Genomic DNA, 14,161 nt, shown 5'->3' on the forward strand with positions numbered 1-14,161 from the left:
CTTTTTGAATCTGACTTGGGGCCATTTTTTTAATGCTAATATTCATTTCAACCACTTCAGCAAGAATCCGTTGGCTGGACCCAGTGTCCCATTCTTGGAGGGATGTCCAGCAATAAAGAACTTCTTCAAGGGTGCTTCTGTCACACTCGTCCACCAGTTTCAGACCGCTGCTCTTGCTGTTCTCAAGCAGAACAATGTTCATGCACCGGACCTCCGCCCAGATTCGCCACAGTTCTGCCAGTTCAAGAACTCCTTCAAGGGCATTTCTGTCACGCTCGTCCACCAGTTTCAGACCGCCGCTCTTGCTGTTCTCAAGCAGAACAACATTCATGCACTGGACCTCTGCCCAGAACTCCTTCAAGGGTGTTTCTGTCACGCTTGTCCACCAGTTTCAGACCGCCACTCTTGCTGTTCTCAAGCAGAACGATGTTTGTGCACTGGACCTCCGCCCAGATTCGCCACAGTTCAGCCAGTTCAAGAACTCCTTCAAGGGTGCTTCTGTCACGCTCGTCCACTGGTTTCAGACCACCGCTCTTGCTGTTCTCAAGCAGAACAATGTTCGTGCACTGGACCTCCGCCCAGATTCGCCACAGTTCAGGCAGGGCATTTCTGTCATGCTTGTCCACCGGCCGGGCCTCGAAAATATCCAAGGATTGGTTGCCAATGCTGGAAACTTTGAGTTTGAGAACATGACGGTCAAGGTAGGTTTTCATACGAATCACATCCATAACAGCTTCTCTCAGCGCGAGTGCAGGACTAGTTCAAGAAAGCTTGGGGTTGCGGCAGCAGCATCATGGTTCTGTATGCGCTAGTGTTTGGTTTGGCAGATGGTATCCTACAGTACTCACTCTTGTGCTCAGTATGTAGTTGAAATTCAGTGTGATGCTTTACTAGTGTAGTCTACTATGTGTTATGACAGTGCAGGTCAATCAAAATTGAGAGCCAAGTGAATTTTAAAACACGGAGTGACATCATACCCTCTGAAATTTCGGAACTGTCCCACCAATTACCTCTGTCTTGTGTTTTACCTCCCACATGGCACGATCAAAGAAGGGGGCATCGGACGTCGTTCAAAAGAAGCTGAGGCGGAGGAAAGAATCAGCTATCCCGAAGTCAGCTTTGGCTGACATCCAGAAATGCAAGGAACTTGGAATTGAAACGCACCTCCAAGCAAACAAGACCAGGAGCAGCTATGCTGGCCATGTACGCTGGGGACGTGAGTGGCTCGCGAGCCATTTTGATGCACCAAGCTGCTCCGCTGACGAGGGGGACTGCTCAGTGCCCAAAGAGCCTTTGGTACAGCCGGTGGCACTGTCAGTGCCCTCTTTCATTAGAGACAATCCAGACAGCGATGTGTATGCAGATCCTGCCTTCAAAGATGCGTTCGGGTGCACGCCAAACCGATGCTCCGACAAGGCGCTGGCCCTCTTCATGTCCCTGAAGGGGTTCCATGAAAACCTCAGCAAGAACACGGTCGAAAGTATCCGTGCAGCATTCAAAAAGCTCTGGGAGCAAGCGTGAGCAACACCCTGCAGGACCAGTACAGACTGAGAGTACTGACTTGTACCAGGGATGGTGGCACGTTTCGTGGAAAGTGGAGTTTCAATGAGGCGAGACAGCGCTGGGAGGGAAATCTAGCTGACTCAGCGGAAGTTTACGACATGATGGCATCTGTCAAGCACAAGGCCAGCGCAGAGGGCGGAGATCGAACTCACTCGATGGCAATGACAAAAGACTTCATGGATCGCATGCTTCAATGGCATGAGGCCGCATGCCCACTGGAGATTGCACTGCAGGCCATCCAGCTAGTGATGAGCGGCACACTGCCTTTGCAGGTCCAACTGACTCTCGACACAAGGACCCAGCTCACTCGCCATCTTGAACAGGTCACTTTCGATGCTGGCACATGGACCTTATGGAGCAGGTATTGTCCCGCCTGCTGAAATTGATGTGCACTCGCTGACTTACCATTTTGGTAGGTGCTTCGAACTCGTGAAACTGCAGCGCAAAGACATCTCACTCGACACAATCCTGCTGGACACCGTCATAAAAAAGTATCTGGCACGCAAGCCACTGACACTCAGCGACAGCAACCTATTTCGAAATATTCCTCTCGAACCGAAAAGGATGGCAGAAAATGTTACAAGTAACATCGGTCACATGGCCCCCCTATCATTTTCCCTTCATCCTCGCCCTCACCATCTACCGGCTCGTCCTCCTTTACCGACTTTCCGTTGACCGGATCCTCGGGACCATTCCCGTCCCTCGCATCGCCTGCCTCTATGCACGTGCACGCACATTCCTCCCCTGATTCGACCACCAATGTGGTCCCGCACCTATGACTCGGTCTGACTCGTGCCACCAATGTGGCTTTCCTCTTTCTGTTCCTTCTGACTGCGGATTCCCGCACGTTGTATTCTTACCGTTGGTCCATTCCAAACGTTTCTTGGTCTCATTCCACATTCGACCACCCATCACTAATCCGGCTCTGTTGCCAACGCACCTATACCATTCTCGCTTCCCCTTTTACCCTTACCTACTGTGCGGTAGCCTTGCCCTTAACCCTCTCCACTTAGTATAAGTAGTCGGTCACCCTGTACTAGATTCTCTAACTTGAATCTACTCAATCTTCCCTGGAACATACTTCTCTCTGAACGCCCCTTTGGCTTCAGTCTCTAGTATCTTTTCTTAGTTGCTCATCGCGACTAAGTCTACCTCAATCGACCTCATCGTTCGGACAAGACAGTCCTGACCTTGAGCGACTCCATAGACATCCGTCTATGAAGTCACGTGACATGCATGTACTGTGATCGCTGCCGACTTATTGTCGCCAGCCTCACTTACTATACCGGATCCTTCCGGTTACGTCACAAATGTTAGCAGACGATGCCCCTCTTAGGGCTCCGCCTAACAGATCTATTTGAGTGCATAACAGAAAAGGGTCGATAAGGGCATCTGCGAGGCAGACCTTAGGTGTGAGTTGATTCAGATTTAGTGATGTGCACAGCCCGGCTTCAGGCCGTGGGCCGGCCCAAGCCAAGCCTGATTAGGCCGAGCCGAGCCGGGCCCAAGTCAGGGCCTGACCACGGCCCAGGGCCCGGCTTGAGCTGTTGGAAAGCCGAAGCCGGCAGCTCAAGCCGCGGCTTTATGTCCCTGCTCATCCATCATCAATATCAATGCATCCTTACTTTAGGGAGTCGAATCGTCTGTTACAGACTTCCGTGGACATCCGGACATCAGGTACGAGTTTATTTACTATATCTAAATCTGTCTAACCATTGCTACTCTAGTCTCTTCCGCAAATCCAACATGCACAGGTCCGATTTATCCATGCACGCCGCAGGTGTTCAATCCGTGTTTGTAACTCTTTCTTCTTAAGATAGTGGCATGGACTTTTTCTGAACCAGTATGTATGATTGTGCGCACCTTGCATTGAAGCCACTGCAAATTTCTACGGGACTGCGATATCGATTTGAAACTTTGATAGGCGTCACTGGGTACAAGATGGCAAAATACAGACCACGATGGTCAGAAGTTCTAATGATGGCCGGAAGTTCTAATGGCATCTTTGGATGTCGCTTGGCGTCCTCAGTTTTTCTTCATAGTTCTCTTTGAGGTGAGATGAATTGTGTTGCTGACTAGTACATTTGCTGACCTTTTCGAGCCGGGCCCGCACATCACTAAAACTTATCGACTTTTGTAGACAACAAATGTTGTCTTCATGGGATCTCCTCCTCCCATCTGCATATTCGCAAAAACGGTGGTTTTCTCAAGGCTGAGAGCTGCTTGTGGTATGCAAACTCAAGTGATGGTCCAAAGTTAGAGCTGAGAATTTGTGTAGGACCTGTTACTTAGCCATGCCGCTTTATATCTGTGGCTTTTTGATGCTGGGCGCTGGGATACAAAATCTCAACAAAGCTGCTCTCATCATAGGCTGGGGCATTGCAACGCATATTGTAATGACTGCTTCCCTCGTCCTGCCGCGAAGATTGACACGCTTGCTCATTTTGTTTTTGAAAGCCGTCGTTGAGCCCAAGCCAAGCTGCGGCTTTGGCCTGGCTTTGGCCCACAGCTCGGCCTGAGGTTTTGCAAAGCCCAAGCCGGGGCTTTCAGGCCGAGCCGGGCCCGCACATCACTATTCAGATTAGCATGAAGTGACGCCCTGCTGATGTAGCGGTGTATGTGCCTCACACCAGCCAACCACTACAAGATATTTCCCCGCCCAGACATGCCTTCCTGCGACAGCTTCATCTGGATGTTGCTCTGGATCAAATGGCTCGAGTTTTTTCATTACGGGCGCACACTCAGGCCAAACGACTTCATCTTCCCTTCGATGGGTGCCAATGGCATCATGCAGCCTGGACAGCCTCTCTCCCATGACACTGTGCAAAAGTGGATTGACGAGGCAACGACAGGTGCTGGCATCCTAGGCTATTTTTCGACTCACTGCTTCCGCCGTGGAGGTGCCCAGTATTGGTTTATGTTCGCACCGGTTGGTCAGCGGTGGTCACTTGCCATGGTTCGATGGTGGGGAGGATGGGCTGATGGTGAACAGGTATGTGCCTTCAATGATCTACTTTTTTCTCACTCTCACTCGTTCATTCTATTCCCAGCGAAACACGCTCATTCGTTACCTTCTCGACGAACTACACACTTATGAGACCAACTACAGTGATGCCCTTGCTCCTTTCTCCCACAAAGCTGAATCCTCCCTTGCAGGCGAGCAGGCACTCATGAGGCCAGCATCCACTGAGGAGCTGCGCATGGTTCATGCATCCATGACCGCAGATGTCAATCATTTGCGAGTTGACGTCAGTGCAGTCAACGACTCACTTCAGTCACTCACCAGCATGGTCCAGGCCACTTCAAGTTGCCTGAAGGCTGCTGGACACCTACCTCCAACACAGCTCGAAGAAGATCCCCGCTTCACCCTTCTCCGAGTCTCCGCATCCAGTGCAGAGTCTCCTCAGATTTCAACTCCTCAGCATGTCCATCCACCACCAACACACTCCCGTCCTCTGTCATCTGTCCGCAGGAGCCATGGCCACGCACACATCACTCCAACTACTCGACCACTGCCATCTGCTGCTGCGCACACAGCCTCGACTCAACAACTCCCAAGCAACGGTCTCGTCATTCCACGGCTGCCACTCGTCTGTTCGAACAGGTTGAAGACTCCGAAGGCTGAGTCCTGGAGGAACATCATCACGCACTGGCTCGTCGGTGACCCCGACAGAGGGTTGAAGACGCCACTCAAGGACTGGCTGCAGGAGTGGTACCAAGGCCTGAACTGGAAGCTCGCAATGCAGTACCAGAACAGGGCCGTTGTTGCGCGCGAGTTCATCAACCAGTGAGTGCTTCCGGCTGCGATCCACATGTCGGCGCTCACACATTCTTTTATTCTTTCTTCCTCGTCACCTCCAGTTACCAGTCAGACGAAGCCCTCTTCCTTGCAGCCTACCCAGAAGCCGAGCGGGGACACACCCCACTGCTTGCAGCCGTCAACAAGGCACGGGCTGCATGAGGAGAGCGTGTCCGTCGCAACAAATGACACGGAGGACTCTCACTTCGGAACCATACCAACTACTGCTGCCCACTCGAACGCTCGTAACTTGTAAGTACTATAACCACGAATCACTTCATATTGCAAAGGCCACATGCCAGGACTGTTGATACTGTACATTCCCGCACCTACTTCTCTACCCTAGGTACTTCCTCGCCGTACTCTCTCCTTCCCAGCGCTAGTTAGTTCCCCCAACTCTTTCGTGCTTCTTTCCTCCGAGTCCGTCTTTCCCGCGTGCCTTCTAAATTCTTGCAAGTTGGTTTCGAATGTCCTGAGGTCCGGGAGGTCCACACCAACGACGAAAATCAGACACAAAGCCTAGTGAGCGAGTGAGCGAGCAGGCCTGAACCTGCGCGTCGGCGGCCGTCACGCGCTCCGCTTTTTTCGTACCCATCTGCGTCCGTTTGGCGCAATCACGCGTCACGACCGCCGTCACGCAGTGATCCGGCTCGAAAAGGGCAAAGATCGAGACCACGTGAGCGCACGTGGGACTTTTGGCTGAGCGCCACCGTAAATTTCTCGACATAAGTATACTGAGTCATCAGACGAAATTTGTCTCACACACCTAACGGTGCCTTGTTCCAACTTGGAGCCTTGATCAGTTCCAGTATGAGGTAACACTTCAGGTCCGAACATCTATAAAAGCTTCTGTGTAGACGTTATTCAGTAAAGGTAAAGGTAAACCGGGTGAACTTCCTCGCAAAGGTACACAGGCAACTTGAACGTTGATGTACATATATCACTTATGTCCTTCCCGATTGGTAGAGGATGAAATATTCGGAGGTGCCGATGTCCCATACTTTGTCCCAGGCTGGCCAGATCTCTGACATTCTGAAATATCCCACGAAACTAGTTCTCTGTCCGAATACATACACTGTGACTGTGGCTTTACCCCCCGCTTTAAGTACCTCCCAAAGCATGTGTTGAAAATCCTCGAGCGTCTGCTGCCTACCATTATGTCTGTTTCGCTGGAAACGGTCGACACAATGCGATATCGCAATTTCGCAAACAATGAAGAAGGCACTACTTGTAGAGCTGTCTCTGGACCTGTTGCTAGCATTGCCACCAGTGAGTAGAGTAAAAGGTGCATTAGCATGCAGAGTCTCGATGTTGTAGACGATTTACAGGATAAGAGCACGATAGATATTGTTCAGCAGGGGCAGAGGCTTCCGATGGAATCACTAGGGAGGCTTACAGTATCAACTGTAAGGAACGGGTTAGTCTTCATCGATCGCGATCGATAGAGGACTGAGTCTCCTTTGTCGTCGTCGTCGTCTTCGTTAAATCATGGAATGATCAATTGAGAGTAAAAGTACGAGAACATAATATCACAAATTGTGTTCGCCATCAGTCCTGATCTATTTTGAACTCCATGAGCATCATCCCTACAAGATCATAGGTCTGGGTGAGTACTAGACCAGCACTGGCCCTGCGAATCATAACAAATTAAACATCGTCAACGTATCCGGGCACGGAAGGAACTTGCCCAATGTTCTTGAATTCGTTCAAGGTTCGCTCCTTGCCATTGAAAAGAAGCCACATCGTCATATCGTGTTGGTGAGGTGTGTTACTACCGAAGTTCAATAATGTAGGTTCGAGCGCCTTATAATTTTAAATGCATGATCACCATCAAGCTAAACTCGAAACTCACCTTAGTAGACCCATTAGCCCCTACATCTGGCTCTTCGAACTTGCGCAAGAGCACACAGTCATCTGTCACAAAACGTTGGTTCTAGAGAGAAAACACCACTTTGAAACGCAGCTGACTCACGAATCAACACTCGGCTGTTTGGTCCCATTACTTTGCGGATATTGTGGAGAATCACACTTGCTTCATCGTCCGGCCAGTCGTGAATGATGCTCCTTAACTATACCAGATCATCGAGCAACCCGCGCTGAATGGGAACAAACTTAGCACTTACGTAGTAAACGTCCTTTCCAGCAACAGGTGACTCCTCCAAGAAATTCAATGTCACGAACTCTACGCGCCCGTCGAGTAGCGCCTCAGGAGCCTTCTTCTCCCATGTCTGAGCAAATACAAATATAACTTGCCCGCTGGGTGTAGACCTGATATCTGGACTCACATTTCTCGACAGCTTCATAGTTTCTGCGAGATCCTGATTGGTTATTCTGAGATGAGGGAACATTTTCGCCAGAGGAATAGACATTGTTCCGGTTCCAGATCCAACATCCACCACGGACGATACATTGTCCCAAGGGTAATCTTATGGCGCACTTTAGTCATGCTGACGATCGAAAAACGCTGATTTCTCACAATGGAGCGCCGCATACGAGCCATAGATCACAGAATGGCCTATCATGCATTTGTGAAATGTCTGTGTATTGTGAGCCATCAGTCAGTCATGAGCGGAAAAATCAGCACACACTTTGCGTGCTTCATCCTATGCAATATGGTAAGGCATGAAAGGCCAGTATGATAACTAAAACTTACGTCCATTTCCCAGTAATTGTTGTTTTTGCCTTCCTTCCTGAGAGTAAATGCTCGAGGGGACTTTTCAACTTCGTTCGATATTGCAAACTCTTGGTCGATCATAGTTTCATAGAGAATCGCAGCATATTTGGGATTGTCTCGCTGATCTCGTATACAAAATACAACATCGTTTGTTGATTTGAGCACGAGGGAGAGTCGTGTATTTGCGAATACGTCTCGCTTGACTGCATAACACCAAAGGCTTCAGAGAAAATTGTGAACCGACAATATGCATGTCACCTTCTTTAAAGCAACCCCTGAGGGCCAGAAATCGCAAGACGCGTGCGATCTTGGTCTTGTCGAGGTTGACTGCGTCAGCCAATGCATCCACACTAAGACCTTCCGGGTGTTTTTCCAAGACGTCTGCAATACATGATTGCGTGGCGACGTCTATGCACGCCCAGCTGTAATTATTAACAAACTAAAAGATAAGTAACAGTGCATATAAGCCCGTCTATAATCAGCACTTACATTGTATGTTGTGTGTTGAGGGGGAGCCAGTATTGTGTTCAATTGCTCGCATGCACCCTCGAGCAGCCTGATTGCCTTTCTGAGGGCAAGTGTATCGGTCGCGAAGTCGAGGGGGTGAAGGGTGCCTGCGTCCACACCAGGGACTCCATGTCCAGTATTCTTGTATTCCGCCATTGCTTCGCGTGCGGAGGAGTTGATGATGCTTAGAAGGGCTTCAACCTTGACTTCATTCGGGTCCGTCATTTTTCGGAGTGTGCGTGTTTCTCATCAATCGTTCATGTTTTATATGCCTTGATCAAAATACATCATCCAACTGCTTTCCCATGGCGGCGTCTAGTGTTATGGCAAAACAAGTTTTACCAAGCGGTCGTGCCAAATTGGTTGTGCCCGATCATCGCCAAAACTGATGTGAAGGGAGGTTGGCAATACCTGGCAGAACCCCAGACTCGCGGAGATGTAACTTGCATCTGGTTTGAATTCGATAGAACATACAGGTGAAGTAGAGTGCACATTCTTTGATCTCGGCACAAGGGCCACACAATTCACGCGATGGTGTAATCTCTCAGACATTTGAGACACTTCAAGGCTTTGTGAAATTCGTGCAAACCTTCGACACCACAGCGTAAAAGCCGCAGAGGCTGAGAAGCCCACATGCACATTCGTGAAGAGGCTGGCATTACTGTCAAGATTGCACAGGATCTTGAAGCACCCCGGGCCTGCGCTCTCGACCGAACCTCGTAATCCAGACGACCTCCTTGCCGGTCCAGAGAATATCTTGCTTGACAACGTTGCTGCCGAATTTGGGACTCTGGGAGAGTTGAAGAAGACCGAAGAAGTTCAGAACATTGAAAATTTGGCTTCTGAATAATTTCGACGAATCGGACTGGATCGGTGTGATCCGACCGTTACATACCGCATTATGATGAAGGCACTCCGAAAGCTATCAGCGGATCGAGAGTGGATCAGCAATGATAACACTTGCTGGGAAAGGCACGCAGACCCACCTGGCACAGCCCTGTTCATCATGATGTGAGTGGGCTGACTGCGGTCAGGACGCACGATTCCTTCCCAAACAACCACTCCCGCCTCAACTCAATCCCCACTTTAGCTCCAAACATCAACCTTGCAATACAATGGACAGACTCCCCATGAGCGAAGGAGCAGCGCAGTTTGGTACAGAAGGGGAGGTGCAACGGCCTGTGACCCTTGAGGGCGTGGTCAGAAACCCTGAAGGGGTGATTCAGACTCCTGGAGGCACGAGATATGGGGACGACCGCAAATACATATTACAAGGCCACTGGCGACCAGCATACTGATTGTAGACCAATATTGTCGGAAACTCCACGGACCCTCGTCTCGAAAGTCAGTCAGCCCTGGACTCCTCGTTGGAAAAACAAAGCTGTACCGCTGCTCTCGTCCCAATCCCCGGCTAAACCTTCTCCATTTCCACCGTGCATTGTACAATCTCTATCATTAATGATGCCGCGATAGATTGTATCCACTTCGACGCATGAAGTATTATGCAAAGAGTGCAAGCAGCAGGACTTCCTTGAGAAAAGAACGCAATCGTGAAATAGGTACGACTCTTCCGTTTTCCCACGTAGTCTCTCGTCCTCGAACTTCATATGCACATCCGAGTCTGCTTCATGTGGCGCGCATCAGTTTCTCGGTCTACTAAATAATCTCGCATTCATCGGGTTCGATTTTTTCGACCAAGGGACTCAAAGCAGTGTGAAGTTGAGCAAGCTTCAAGGCTCGTCCAACGTTATTCTTGACCTCATAGCAACTTTGCATGAGCATCATAGTATAGAATTGCGCTATCAACTCCACAGAAATACCTTGAATCATTGCCGTTGCTCTAAACTTTGATGCCCTTTGAGCACCCCACTCCATTGGTGGCAGATTGTGTTCGACATCAGTCCTGAGCGATTCTGAACTCCAAGAGCATCGTCCCCACAAAATCATAGGTTTGGGTGAGTACTAAACCAGCACTGGCCCTGCGAATCATAACAAATTAAACATCGTCAACGTGTCCATGAATAGAAGGAACTTGCCCAATGTTCTTGAATTCGTTCAAGGTTCGCTCCTTGCCATTGAAAAGAAGCCACATCGTCATGTCATGCTGGTGTGCTGTGCTACAACCGAAGTTCAATAATGTAGGTTCGGGCGCCTTATGGTCCTGAATGCATGATCACACCGTCAATAAATTTTTAATAATTAATAAACACTCGAAACTCACCTTAGTAGACTCGTCAGCCCCTACGTCAGGCTCTTCGAATGTGCGCAATAGCACGTAATCCTCTATCACAGGACGTTGATTCTGGAGAAAACATCGCTTTGAAACGCAGCTGACTCACGAATCAACACTCGGCTGTTTGGTCCCATTACTTTGCGAATATTGTTGAGAATCAGCTTTGACTCATCGTCCGGCCAGTCGTGAATGATGCTCCTTAACTATATCAAATTATCGAGCAGCCCGCGTTGAATGGAAACAAACTTGGCACTTACATAGTAAACATCCTTTCCAGCAACAGGTGACTCCTCCAAGAAATTCAATGTCACGAACTCTACACGCCCGTCGAGCAGCACCTCAGGAGCATTCTTCTCCCATATCTGATCATGTAAATATAACCCCACTGCGTTTGGACCTGATGTCTGGACTCACATTTCTTGACAGCTTTATAGTTTCTGGGAGATCCTGATTGGTTATTTTGAGATGACGGAACATTTTCGCCAGAGGGATAGACACTGTTCCGGTTCCAGATCCAACATCCACCACGGATGATACATTGTCCCAAGGGTAATCTTATGGCCCGCTTATAGTCATGCTGACGGTTGAAAAAACGGCGATTTCTCACAATGCAACGCCGCATACGAGCCATGGACCTCAGAATGGCCTATCATGCTTCTGTGGAATATCTGTGTATTGTGAGCCATCAGTCAGTCATGAACGGACGAATCCGCACATACTTCGCGTGCCTTATCCTATACAATTTGTCAAGGCATGAAAGACCAGTATAATAACGGAAACTTACGTCCATTTCCCAGAAGTTGTTGTTTTTGCCTTGCTTTCCGAGAACAAATGCTCGAGGGGCCTTTTCAACTTCGTGAGATCTTGCAAACTCTTGGTCGGTCATGGTCTCATAGAGAGCTGCAGCATATTTGGGGCATCTTCGGTGATTTCGTATACAAGACCCAACGTTGTTTGTCGACTTGAGCACGAGGGAGAGTCGCGTGTTTGTGAATACGTCTCGCTTAACTGTGCACACCAACGGCTTCAGAGAAAAATATCAACCAACAGTATACATATCACCTTCTTTGAAACAACCCATGAGGGCCAGAAATCGCAAGACGCGTGCGATCTTGGTCTTGTCGAGATTGACTGCGTCAGCCAACGCATCCACACCAAGACCTTCCGGGTATTTTTCCAAGACGTCTGCAATACATGATTGCGCGGCGACGTCCATGCACGCCCAATTGTAATTACTAACAAGCTAGGAAGATGGGCAGCAAAGCATATAAGGCCATCTATAATCGACACTTACATTATATGCTGTGTGTTGAGGGGGAGCCAGTATTGTGTTCAATTGTTCGCACGCAGCCTCCAGCTGCCTGATTGCCTTTCTGAGGGTAAGTGTATCTGTCGCAAAGTCGAGGGGGTGAAAGGTGCCTGCGTCGATACCGGGGACTCCATGTCCAGTGTTCTTGTATTCCGCCATTGCTTCGCGCGCGGAGGAGTTGATGATGCTCAAGAGGGTCTCAACTTTGACTTCATTCGGCTCCGTCATTTTGGAGTGTGCCTGATTCCCCATCAGTCGTTCAGGTTTTATATTCCTTGACAAAATACATCATCCAGCTGCTTTCCCATGGCAAAGACATTCAATGGTGGGTATTCGTGGAAGAAGATTGAAACCAAACCTAGTCTGACCACTGACAAGGACTGGCTTCTGATACCGGTCGTTACGCGAGTTGAGCGCGGGGTACACTGTGATTTGTTGGATGCCATTGTTTCTTATTGGAAGTTGAAATCGATTTCCTTGGCTCTCAAGTTCATGACAGGATTCCGATGGAATGCCGATGGAATGTCATCAAATTAAGTCTAGATATAAGCAGGTAGATCAGTCAAGGTTCAGTCATGACGTTGGCATTCGCAACGTGTATAATCGGTAAGAGGAGATCATCCTGAGGTTCTGCACGTCATCAATCAGCTAGTCATAGTCATCAAAATATCACACTTACTTATAGTTGACCGCTCCCAGAGATATTACTAGGGGTAGATTAGTAGAGGAACTCAGGTTAGCCGATGGCAGAGTTGTGTTGACAGCGGCGCTTGGCCTTTGGGGATAAACTTCTACCCATATTCTGGCGCCAGTGACATAATTTTCTGCGTCAGTTTGCAGACTCGGTGGCCAAGGCAAGAAAATGTTCATAGCACTTTATACTACCACTGTAAATGTTGGGGGCGGTTTCCGAGCACAAACTGTGTGAACATCACGTGCACTGGAATTTACTGCTGGTGATTGGCTGAAGAGGTCGAGGGCGAACCTATCGCGACCACCTGAGAGCCCAACAGAACACCCGAAATTGGAGAAGTGTATTTTAGAAGCTCGGTGTGAAATATCAGCATCAGTCGAGACTGGCTGGGTAAAGGAAAAAGTCTAGATATTAAAAAGGACACCCATTAAGATTCGTTGAGAGAGACGATGTAGTAGGGAGCGCAGTGCAGGGATCAGCCAATGGGAGTAGGTGCTAGGAGTCTAGGACGAGGCGGGTGCCACCGAGGCGAGGGTCGGGGGCCGCAGGAGTTCGGGGTCCTAGAGTACAGAGCTAAGCATTCCATCAGGTTTCTTCCCTTTCCCTCTTCAGAACGCTAGGCTGGCATCTCCAACGAGTCAATATGCGATAAGCAAAGGACACGTACGTGGCGTGAGAGGTTTAGCAACTTCGTCGAGAACGTCCTAGTCACGGTGTCGTTGGCAGAACTTGGCAAAACTCCAGACTTGCGGAGATGTGACTTGGAAACCTAAAAACCAACAAAACATCCCTTAGTAAAGCAAGATGGCGCATGCTGGAGGCCGTCCCCTTGCGTCACTCAATTCCGATCGCGTGGAACAAGTTCCGGACAACTCACATCGCTAGTGCAGACATTGCAGGTGCTCGAAAGGGTCGTGACAACCTACCGAACGCATCTTATCACTGTACAAATGCAGTTGTGCTGCAGCTTGGTGCACCTGTTATTGATCGTCGGAGTAAAGACCAAGCAAGTGCAAAGCTGCCGGATCCGGTGTGTCGTGTCATCCCCAGCTAAATCTTATTTCTAAATATTGAAACTAGCTTTTTCATTCATGCAAATAATATTCCCCTTCGTGTTGTGACGGTGTGTTTTTCCACGAGTTCGTCAACATCCGTTAACCCTCATATCATATACTGTCATCATATTCCAATCATCCTACGAATGTTATGTAGGGTGGGACGAGACCGTGACCCTGTAGTCCATGGAAACTTTGGATAGCCAACGATCTGTCAGTGCTCACATCCGTTCCAACACCTACTAGTACGGCGGTGCTAATCTGCAAACAACGTCTTCTGGTCAACTTCTTCTGCGCAGTGGGTATTAAAATGCTCACCTGGATGTG

At 49.1% G+C, this 14,161-nt stretch overlaps 3 protein-coding genes across 3 annotated transcripts; 1 reads left to right on the plus strand and 2 right to left on the minus strand.

Moving 5' to 3' along the window:
• Positions 1 to 1,362: 1,362 nt before the first annotated feature.
• F5147DRAFT_612040 (uncharacterized protein) lies at positions 1,363 to 5,966 on the plus strand. The gene is made up of 8 exons (XM_041432449.1): positions 1,363 to 1,517; positions 1,571 to 1,808; positions 1,866 to 1,929; positions 3,132 to 3,149; positions 3,194 to 3,345; positions 4,211 to 4,555; positions 4,614 to 5,350; positions 5,425 to 5,966. The coding sequence occupies exons 1-8, from the start codon at positions 1,432 to 1,434 to the stop codon at positions 5,522 to 5,524; spliced, it is 1,740 nt and encodes a 579-aa protein (XP_041293381.1). The 5' UTR covers positions 1,363 to 1,431; the 3' UTR covers positions 5,525 to 5,966.
• Positions 5,967 to 7,009: 1,043 nt separating this feature from the next.
• F5147DRAFT_760710 (O-methyltransferase-domain-containing protein) lies at positions 7,010 to 8,880 on the minus strand (the record flags this gene model as incomplete). The annotated part of the gene is made up of 10 exons (XM_041440490.1): positions 8,526 to 8,880; positions 8,295 to 8,475; positions 8,016 to 8,239; positions 7,951 to 7,965; positions 7,839 to 7,899; positions 7,648 to 7,787; positions 7,486 to 7,590; positions 7,335 to 7,431; positions 7,215 to 7,276; positions 7,010 to 7,165 (listed from the first exon to the last, which is right to left on the minus strand). Exons 1-10 carry the CDS (start codon positions 8,766 to 8,768, stop codon positions 7,010 to 7,012), a joined length of 1,284 nt encoding a protein of 427 aa, XP_041293382.1. The 5' UTR covers positions 8,769 to 8,880.
• A 1,659-nt stretch (positions 8,881 to 10,539) lies between these two features.
• Positions 10,540 to 12,313, minus strand: F5147DRAFT_635310 (S-adenosyl-L-methionine-dependent methyltransferase; the record flags this gene model as incomplete). Its single annotated transcript, XM_041432886.1, has 9 exons — positions 10,540 to 10,704; positions 10,839 to 10,979; positions 11,019 to 11,138; positions 11,191 to 11,330; positions 11,384 to 11,444; positions 11,496 to 11,510; positions 11,561 to 11,784; positions 11,839 to 12,019; positions 12,071 to 12,313. 9 exons carry the CDS (start codon positions 12,311 to 12,313, stop codon positions 10,540 to 10,542), a joined length of 1,290 nt encoding a protein of 429 aa, XP_041293383.1.
• Between the last annotated feature and the right edge of the window lie 1,848 nt (positions 12,314 to 14,161).

Source organism: Suillus discolor, assembly GCF_016758755.1.
Source record: "Suillus discolor strain FC423 chromosome Unknown F5147scaffold_24, whole genome shotgun sequence".
NCBI classification, from domain to species: domain Eukaryota; kingdom Fungi; phylum Basidiomycota; class Agaricomycetes; order Boletales; family Suillaceae; genus Suillus; species Suillus discolor.